Raw genomic sequence first — 10200 nt, 5'->3', positions numbered from 1 at the left:
AGATATTTTCATTAACAAGCAGGCACACAGGTGTACCTAATAAAGTGGCCACTGAGTGTGAGTATTTTCCACTCACTGCATTTTTCTAAATAAATCACCCTATGTTTCTTGGAAGAAGTTGTTGTAGCTTATGTTTTCTTTCTGCCTTGAAATAGACTATTCTAATTGAACTGACATTGCTTGCTATAGGATAGACTGAGTATTCTTCTCTGCCCTACCTCCAAGTCATTGATTGATGCAGAGCTGTCTACTAAATCATCTGTAATTTTTGATCAGTTTCAAAAGCAGTTTTGACAGCTACTTGAGCAGTTTTCACATGTTGGTTCAGTGAATCCTTTAAGAGCAAGGCTGTGAAACAAAAGGACGACACAGCACCAAAAACAGAGACAATTAGTGGTGTGATGTCAAACTTGATCTCAGCTATTGTACAGACAACAGCAGTAACACCTAAGGCTATTTTGATAAGCGCTCGGGTTGTTTTACCTGGTGAGCGGATTTCAGATCTCAGCAGCGCCAAGGGTTTACCACTGCTGTCTGCCAACCTTTGCATGCACTTGTCGCGTAGATCTCGGTGATGCCAGAGGTAGACAAGCCCTGCTCCCAGCAATCCAATACCAGTGGCAAAGGACATGCCAGGAACGGGGACCGTTCCCACTGCTCCTGCGAGTGCGGCAGTCACCCAGATTCTTTTCTCCAACATTTTTCTTTTCTCTTCTATTAATTCTGAAGTTACATTTGGGAGTGACAGCAAAAAAGCGGCCTTCTTTACATTGTACAGACTGTTTGCAAGCATGTCCTTTAGAGCAGGGAAGTCATAATTATTGTGGTGGATGCTTGAAATCAGATAAACAGCCGGCGCTGTGACCCCCATCTCTTCCAAGTTTGCGACGCAGTCCATCCTTATCTTTTGCAGCTCTGTGTTCAAAGTCATACCATCCATTTCCAGTGGGTGGAGGTCATTGTCAATCTTAGATTGAACAAAGTAGAGCTGTTTGCCTTCCTGTTGAACTGCTTTGGCAAGTGTGCCTTCGCCTCCTTTAAATCGGTGTTCCGACACAATGATGAACAGGTCATACTTCCCAACATCTACTGTTTCCAGATACTCACTCAGTGGGCTAGTATCAGAATCTATTCCTGGAAGTTCTTCGATATGAACATTAGGCAGAATAGGATGAGCATATATGATAGGCTCTTCATCAGTTTTCTCACTGTTATCCCTTCCCTCCTCATGCATCTCAAAGCCTGCCATAGCAGCGATAAAGGTAGACTTGCCCGAACGTTTTCCACCTGCAACTGCAATAGTAAGTTGTGCATTAACCAGGTCATCTAATTTATTCTTTATCTCTGGTATGACTGCTTCCAATCCACCAGCATTATAATTGCTTTTTAGTCGTTCAAGTTCTTCCATACTGAAGAATTCAGATGATGAAATCATGAAATCCCTGGAAAGAAAAAGAGATATTTTCATAGTGCACAGTTGATCCAGTTTCTTAAACCATTTTAAGTAGCATTCAATCTATGACACAGTGGCGCAGCTAGCAGAGTGTCTCACTGTGACCTGGGTTCAAACCTGGCCTTGGGTGGTTTTTATATTGAGTTAGAACATTCTCCAAAGACATGTAGGTTGGTAGGTTAATTTTACCACTGTAAATTATCCCTATAGTACAGCCGCATAGTAAAAACTGGGATTGCTGATGGGAATGTGGAGAGAACAAGCTACAGAGAAAAATTAATGGGGGAATAAGATTGCTTTGGGCTGAAAGAGCTTCTTGTAAGTGAATATGGAAAGTTAATATGTCAGAATTTAATTTGAAAATGTCTATTTGTGTAGTCAAGGGCATACAGATACATGCATTGACTGTTTTGCTATTCAGCATTTTATTACACATTATGAGATCAATTGAATGGGGATTAGTATAATGGATTAGGTGTCAGCATTTAGCGTCATAGAGTCATACTGTATGGAAACAGGCCTTTTGGCCCAACTCAACTGTGCCAGTTTTGTTGCCCATTGACCCTTGTCCCATAGCTCTTTAAACGTCTCCTATCCATGTCCGTAACTAGATGTGTTTTAAAGGTCACTAATGCGGCCACCTCAACCATTATTTCTGGCAACTCATTTCAAATGTGCAACACCCTTTTTGTGAAGAAGCTGCTCCAGATTTTGCTTTTAATTCCCTCTCCTCTGATCTTGAACCTATGCCCTCTTGTTTTTAGCACTCCTTCCCTGGAAAAAGAGACAACATGATTTCACCCTATCTATACCCTTCATGATCTTATACATGTAGTACCCTAGTTAAGATTTCTACTGCTATGCTGTGAGGTAGTTTATATTATCAGCTTTCTGTTAAAGCAGTGTGCCATGCTGAAAAGTGTGTTTTGGCTTCAGCTAACAATAAGGACACGTTGTTATTGTTATTATTATTATTAAGTTTTCATATATTCTATAGTTCACAGAATATTCTAGCAGAACAGGCCACATTTGTCCCAGCTCTTTGAAAGAGCTGTACAAGGTAGTTCTTCACTCCATCTTTTCCTTACACCCTTCTATACTAACACCTTTCAGTTGCTTTTCAACCAATTTCTTGGCTGCTGCTTCCACCATCCTTATAGCCAATTTGTTCTCGGCTTAGAAACCTACACCGTGAAGAGTTTCCCCTTATTCCTCTTTTGCCAATGTTAAAGTTTCTACCATCTAATTATTGCTCAATTTACCTGACCTTCCTTCGACTAAAACTTCTCACAATTTTGACAATCTTTCTTAGGGATCACTGTGGTAGTCACCACTCTAGGATGGAACAATTGGATCTTCTACAATTGCTGCATAACCAAATCCATTTTCAAATTTTGGCTCTAATCTTTCTAGAGCCTTGAGGTTCTTCTCAAAGTGCAGTGGCCAGAATTGTACATGATACTTTAGATTAAGCCCAACAGAAATTTGTATTAACTTAATAATATTTGTTGTTGTGTATTTAATATTTCAGTAATTGAGTAATATGGTAAACATATTGCTTGATTAAGCATTCTTGGTCATTTAAATACTTCATTATGGGTTAGACATAAAAGCACGTGAATGGCGTACACCATCATGTCATGGCATGATATGTGTGCACCTCGCTTAAAGAACAAATGAAGACTCACATCTCCTCAGCTCTCTTGTTTTCTTTTAAATTAGTTTTATGTTTTGAAGTTACAAAAAACACAGCATAACTGTGGTGACAGTGGGGTGGCATAGTAGGGTAGTGGTTAGTATAATGCTTTACAATACCAGAGACCTGGGTTCAACACCCGCTGCTGCCTACAGGGAGTTTGTACATTCTCACTGTGACCATGTAGGTTTCTTCCAGATGCTCCAGTTACCTCCCACAGTCCAAAGATCTATCAGTTGGTAGATTAATTGGTCATTGTAAATTGTCCTCTGATTAGGCCAGCATTAAATTGGGGGATTGTCGGGTGGCATGGCTCAAAGGGCCAGAGGGGTCTATTCCACACTGTATCTCAATAAATAAACAAAAAAAAATTTTAAATGAACATGAGATGACTGAGGTTGCACAATGTTGAGAGGCAGCAAGACATTCATGCTAAAAAAAAATACACACAGCAAGAAACGGTCGAATGAAAAAAAAAGTACAGCAAGACGATCAAGTTAAAAAACAGCAGAAAATCGAAGATTTCACCGGTTCAAAAACAGTGAGCACCGGGTGATAACAATCATTAAAAACAAGGAGCAGAATGGCTGGCTCAGTTGGAAAGATTAACACATTTGATTACACAACTGATAACTGGCTCATGTATACTGAGGTAATTGAACATTATTTTGAAGCAAGTGGAATAACCGATGAGAGATGAGCAGCAATTTTGCTGAGTGCATTGTATTTAAAGGCATACAGTTTGCTTCAATGTTTAACTGGTCTGACCAAATCAACTGAAATGAGCTTTGCTGATATCGTGAAAGTTATGCAGGAACGTTTAGAGCCGAAACTAATGCAGAACACTTTAGGTTTCCTAAGCAGAATCAAAAGGAAGGGTAGTCCACTTTAGTGTACATAGCTGAATTGCAGAAGTTGTCTGAGTATTGTCAGTTCAGTGATGGACTTAATCGATGCACTGACAGATGGTGTAGTTTGTGAAATCTGAGAAGAAAGCATTCAAACATGGCTCCTAACTGAAGCACAACATACATTTAAAAGAGCAGTTGAAATAGCTGATTCAATGGAAACAGCAGAGGCACAAACGAGTTGCTGTCATTAATGAAAGTGAGCATGAACAAAATTGCAATGTCTAAACAGAAACCAGCCTGGATGAATAAACTGTATTACTGTTGTGACAGGGGCTCATACACCAGACCAATGCAGGTGTAAAGGCGAAACGGGAAATAAGTACAACAAAGTAGGACATATACAAAGAGCATGTTGGGCAGACAAAAATAAATACAGAGAAGAGATAAAGATAAAAAGTCAAGTTGCAGTTTCAAAATGAGCACTAATGTGTATATTGTTAATGGAAAATCTGATAATAAAAGGTGACACAAGACTGTTTAGCCTTGAGATTTACAATGTGACAACTAACAATAAATAAGCAATATGGCTTACACCAGAAGTGAATGGCAAATTAATTACAATGAAATTGGACCCTGGCTCGGCTGTTTCAGTCCTTCCACAAAATGAGATTGAATGTCATTTCAAAGATACTTAACTGAAGCCTGCAGATATCCAGCCAATAATTTATACTGGAGAAAAGATAGCTCCTGTGGGAATGACATTTGTAATACAATGACCAACAAGCCACATTGGGCTTGTATGTGGTAAAAACAGAGGCCCAGCATTGTGGGGTTGTGAGTGGCCAAGACAAGTACAACTTGTTTGGAGATCCATTCACCATTTGCTTGCCACATCCCCTGCATCTGAGTCAACTGAAAGAGAATTAAGGAAGGTACTGGATGATGCCACATCTGTCTTCATTCTATACACCATGAACTGTTGCGCAATGGAAAATAAACGTGTGTGGTTCCAGACTCTGTGCCTCTGTTTGGAAAACAGATCAAATCCAGGAAGGAACATGCTGCTCAGAGGAAGCATGAAGGTGACAAAAGCAGAGGTCTGACTACAACAATTTATGTAGGTAAGATATCTGAGAATGTTAATCAGGCAGTTACACGCAAAATATAGCTTGGTTTTAAAGTGGAAGAGAGTTCAAGGACCTTCAGGAAAGTTGCAAGCATTTGGCTTTTGCGAGTATAAAGAACCAGAATCTACTCTGTGTGCATTAAAGTTATTGCGTGAACTTCAAGTGGGAGGCAAAAAGCTGCTCGTAAAAGTAGATGCAAAGACCAAAGCCCAGCTGGAAAAATGGAAGGCCAAAAGGAGTCAATGCAGATATGAAAACAGAGGACTTGTCAGATGATGTTATGGATAAGGAAATCAAGAGGTGAGATTATATTGTAAAAGAGAGCAATAGAAGGATTAATAAGAAAATACTCCAATGAACTAAATCCCAAGATCAAGAGGCACAAACTATAAGAAGAAAATGGAAGGACAAGAAAGGTGTCCAGAGCTGTCAGAACCACTTCCTGCAGTCTCAGAGTCAACTCCTACAACCAACACGCAGGAGGCCCCAAAACCTGAGATTGTTTCTCAGCCACAAGTCTTACCTGCCATGGGATTCCCCTTGTCAGGAAAGATGTTATCCCAAAAGAGTAAGAAAGCCTCTACAGTGATCAAATATTTAGACTTAAATGGGACAATTTAAAACTTACTGTGCTGTGGTCGTCTTATATTGTATACTGTGTACTTTTCTATGCATTTCTATAGATGCATTTTCTATTGAGTTGGAGTATATAACTAGGAAGGGAGGAGTATTTTGGTGTATTTGACTAATATTATAAATATATTATTTGATTAAGCAATCTTGTTCATTTAAATACCTAATTATGGATTATATGTAAAAACAGGTGAATGGCGTTCGTCACATGCCACCACATTGATACATGCATGCCTCGCTTAAAGAACAAACTAAACTTCACATCTTAGTCCTGATGAAGGGTCTTGTTCTGAAACGTCCACTATACTCTTTTCCATATTTGCTGCCTGGCCTGCTGAGTTCCTTCAACATTTTGTGTGTGTTGCTTGCATTTCCAGCACCAGCAGATTTTCTTTTGTTTGTGATAATACTCACATCTCCTCTGCTCTCCTGCTTTCCTTTTAATTAGTTTTATGTTTTGAAGTTACAAAACATAACATCTGTGTTTCATTATTCAGTGTCTTTATTTTATGGCCACAGCGACCAATGCACTCCCTTAACCGTCTTGTCCTGTCTCTGTTGAACTCTGCTGAATTTTACCCCCACCTCCGCTGTGTTGTACTCTGACCCTACTCCTGCACAATGGAAAAATGGTAACATTTAGATTACACTACAGTTAGATTATTCACCAAATTCAATGTGTTTCTAAGTATGTTGAAATATTTGCTCCTATTTTTGTACAGAAGTCTTGTAGGATGTCAGAATAAACATACAAATTTACTTACTTACTGGTTGTTTCACTGTTGGCGTTTAGGGCAGTAATGAAGACCTCGTTCTCTGCCTATATAGATGGATTCTATATGTTTCTGTAACAATTGTTTTTTTACCAGTCAGGGTTGTCAGCCCTGAGCTGAACCCCTGAACCTGGAGGAGTGGTGGACCACTCTTAGTCTGGCCTCTATCCTTTGAGCTGTTTGGCATGGGTAACCCTACCAAGAGACAAAGCACAAGGCCCCGACTCCAGCCAATATAGGTCTCTGGGTGACTGAGGCACGGAATTCTCCAAACCCCATGGCAAAGTGGTGGTCCTCTTGGATGAAACACACAAAAGAAAGAACAATTTGCACTTCTACTAAAACACAGGAAATATTCACCAGATCGGACAGCAGCTGTTAAGAGAGAAACACTATTAACATTTCAGGCCTATGACATTTCATGAGAAAGTCTTCTGGGTTTGTTTTCTCCTCTCTTGTGTTCATTTGGAACAGAAGCTGTGGAGTTCCACTGATGCGTAACTGACTGTTTTGGAAACTTTTACAGTACAGTTTCAGCACAAGACTTTTCATTTCTGACATAATATTAACCATAATTTCTGTATATTTTTGAGCACTTAGCTTGGGTTGCAAAATTACTCAAATATTTCTCATGACAAAGAGTCCTGGGGAAAAAAAAGAAGACAAGGAAATCAAGATTCCCAGGCCCCAAGGCCAAGGTAGCTCTGAGAGCATCACCAGCAATTGAAGGCATCCATTTTAGTTTTTGGCAACAAGCAATCTGCTGGGGAACTCAGTAGGTTGAGCAGCATCGGGGGGCAGGGGGGAGGAGGGAAGAATTTTTAATGTATCGGGATGAAATCCTGCATCAGGACTGATGGTGTAAGATGCTGCAGTCTGAAGCAATGCAAGAGGACCTGGAGGAATTTATCAGGGTCGGCATGTTGTCCAAACTTGCGGACCTGAGTTATAGGAAAAGTTGAATAGTTTAGCACTTTATTCCCTGAAGTACAGGATAATGAGGGGTGATTTAATATAAAATTATGATATATGGTAAAAGGTGAAATGTTTAAGGGGAACATGAGGGGAGACTTGTTCACTCGGAGGGTGGTGAGGGAGTGGAATGAGCTGCCAGTGGATGTAGTGGATGTGGGTTCGATTTCAATATTTAAGAGACATTTGGGTAAGTACATGGATAGGAGGGGTATGAAGGGATACGGTCCACCTGCAGGTCGATGAGAATAGGCAGAATTTTTTAAAAAGGATCTAGTGCTTTCCTGGTGTATACAATGAATAAACTCTTTTCGGGCTTCAAACTGGGTTCAGGTATGTATTGATTATAATCAATGTTTTGATGACAAACTGTAGCATCTTGTTCAGGGATGAATCTGTTATATTTGACACCTGTACCTGGATGGAAGCCCGAGAAGAGTTTATTAGGCAGAATAATAGCTTGCACAGATTAGATGGGCCAAAGAGCCTGTTTTTGTGTTGTAGTGCTCTATGATTCTATGATCTATGGAGGGGAATGTATTCTGGTGCTCCGTTGCACTTAAGTAGGAGGAACTATTGTCATCTGCAATAAGGGCTCCTGCTGTGACTTGTGTTAAAGGGTCTCGGCCTAAAACATCAATTGTTTATTCCTTTCAATCGACACTGCCTGACCTGTTAAGTTCCTCCAATATTTTGAATATAATGCTATTTGTGTTAGAGTGGTCATTGACTGGAAGACAACACTGCGTTAAATTGTTATAATATAGGTCAATAGCAGCTGCATTCGGGTATTAGACGCATACACAAATCAAACAGATGATTTACAAACTGAATAAAGCCAGCACTTTCATTGTCTTTTTTTTCCCTGGAAGCTGACCAAAATACTAGCATATTTCACAAAGTCCAGGGGATTGTCTGCTATACAGCTCACCTGAGCCTTTTCAAAGACGCCATAGTAGGGAAAGTTTTCTATTTGTATCATACCATGACTCTGTGTTGTGCTTTTTGATATTAAATTGGGAGAGGTGTGGAGAAGTGTTGGTGCCTTGAATACCAAAATTCCGTGAAAAATTAACTTATTCACAAATAGCTGACTAGGAGAGAACACACAAGCTACCACAGAAGTGTGTGACAAATTAGCTGAAATGTGGTAGGTAAATTTTAATACAGCAGCGTGCTTTCTGAATCTTTTGACTTCGATTTCTTTAATTTTATCCATTTCAATGCCCAAACGCTTAAATATAAATTTACAGTTAGAAACTTTAACTCTTAATTGAAGCTAAATTCACGGAAATAAGGTATTTAATGTCATGGTGGAGCAGTACATGCCCCCTTCGTTCGGTTATTGACATCTGACACTGCAGTCTATTAGACGCAAGACGATGAATTGATTTCGGAAAAGGAACGTACAGCCCACGTGTTAGCATTCTAACTTAGAAACATTGGTTTCAACATATTTCATTTAGTTCTCCTTTAAGCTTCACTGTTTATGTCATGGAAGAAGGACTCCCGACCATTCTTTGCTCTATCACACCGATTCTTACTGCAGCAGATACCGGGCCGGGCCGCAGTCTTAATCACCAGCATGCGGCTGGTCCTGTATAATGGAGATCTTCAATTCGTACACAATGTGCTACCAGAGAATACCATCCAGCCGCTGATAAGATTGGGATGTGTACGAGTTATTATATTAATTCTGACGCCCAGCAATAACAACACGGGCAGTTTCATAATCCCACGTTACTTACGACCGACCCGCAACCCCAGCTGGCAGAAAGAGCCCCGCAGAGCAAACTTATCTTCAACATTCCCCTTACACCAAGTGAGCATGCAAGTAGAATCATATCGGAGAAACATCAGTCATTACCACGATATCGTCCGCCGCACAGGTCTTCTTAGCAGGTTCTAAAATTCTAAAGCACAATTCTCCAATAGAATGGGCCCGGGCGATAGGGCTGCGGAATAATGAGGCCTGAAAAAAAATCTGCAGCAAAAATGGAAAGTCGCCGATATTACCCTTGTTAGAAATCGGGGCCAGACATGTTTATAGAGGCAAAATGTAGTTATTTGCTATTAAAACACGATAGTGCTTTAACAGTACTGTATTGACAATACTACAGGAATTACATCTTGGGTCTCAGACCGTACCTGTCTAGTGCCGAGGGTCTGCTGTCTGTCGAGAGGGATAATGCAAATCTTTTGTTATTAAGAGTCTGCAGACGCTGGAATCTGGAGCAGAAAACTAACTGCTGGAGGGACTCAAGGGGGTCAGGCAACATCTGTAGAAGGAGATGGACAGTCGACGTAATGGGTCGAGGCTTTTCATCTTGTCATTCAAAGTTCAAAGTAAATTTATTATCGAAGTTGGTATACCATATACAACCTTGAACTAGAATAGAATCCACGAAAAGTCACACACAGCAAAGACCGACAAACATCCAGTGTGCAAAAACGCGAATAATAAAGAAGTGAACAAATAATACTGAGAACAAGAGCCGCAGCGACCCCGAAAGTGAGTTCTCAGGCTGCGGAGTGGGTTCAGCGCTGAGGTGAATAAAGACAGACCGAGGGACTAATGGCTGCAGGGCGACAACTGTTCCGGATCCTGGCGGCGTGGCACCCAAGGCTCCTGCACCCTTGCCGGATGGTAGGAGCGAGAAGAGAGGGAGACGGGCCAAACACAGTCAGGCGGAAC

The 10200-nt window shown here is 40.6% G+C and overlaps 1 protein-coding gene across 1 annotated transcript; it reads right to left on the bottom strand.

Annotated features, from left to right (window-relative positions):
- Window positions 1-250: 250 nt before the first annotated feature.
- On the bottom strand, window positions 251-8459 carry LOC134352282 (interferon-inducible GTPase 5-like). The gene is made up of 2 exons (XM_063059573.1): window positions 8437-8459; window positions 251-1442 (listed from the first exon to the last, which is right to left on the bottom strand). The coding sequence occupies exons 1-2, from the start codon at window positions 8457-8459 to the stop codon at window positions 251-253; spliced, it is 1215 nt and encodes a 404-aa protein (XP_062915643.1).
- Between the last annotated feature and the right edge of the window lie 1741 nt (window positions 8460-10200).

Source organism: Mobula hypostoma, chromosome 9 (assembly GCF_963921235.1).
Source record: "Mobula hypostoma chromosome 9, sMobHyp1.1, whole genome shotgun sequence".
Taxonomy (NCBI): domain Eukaryota; kingdom Metazoa; phylum Chordata; class Chondrichthyes; order Myliobatiformes; family Myliobatidae; genus Mobula; species Mobula hypostoma.
Note: the sequence above shows the minus strand (reverse complement) of the source record. Positions and strands in the feature narration are given on the sequence as shown.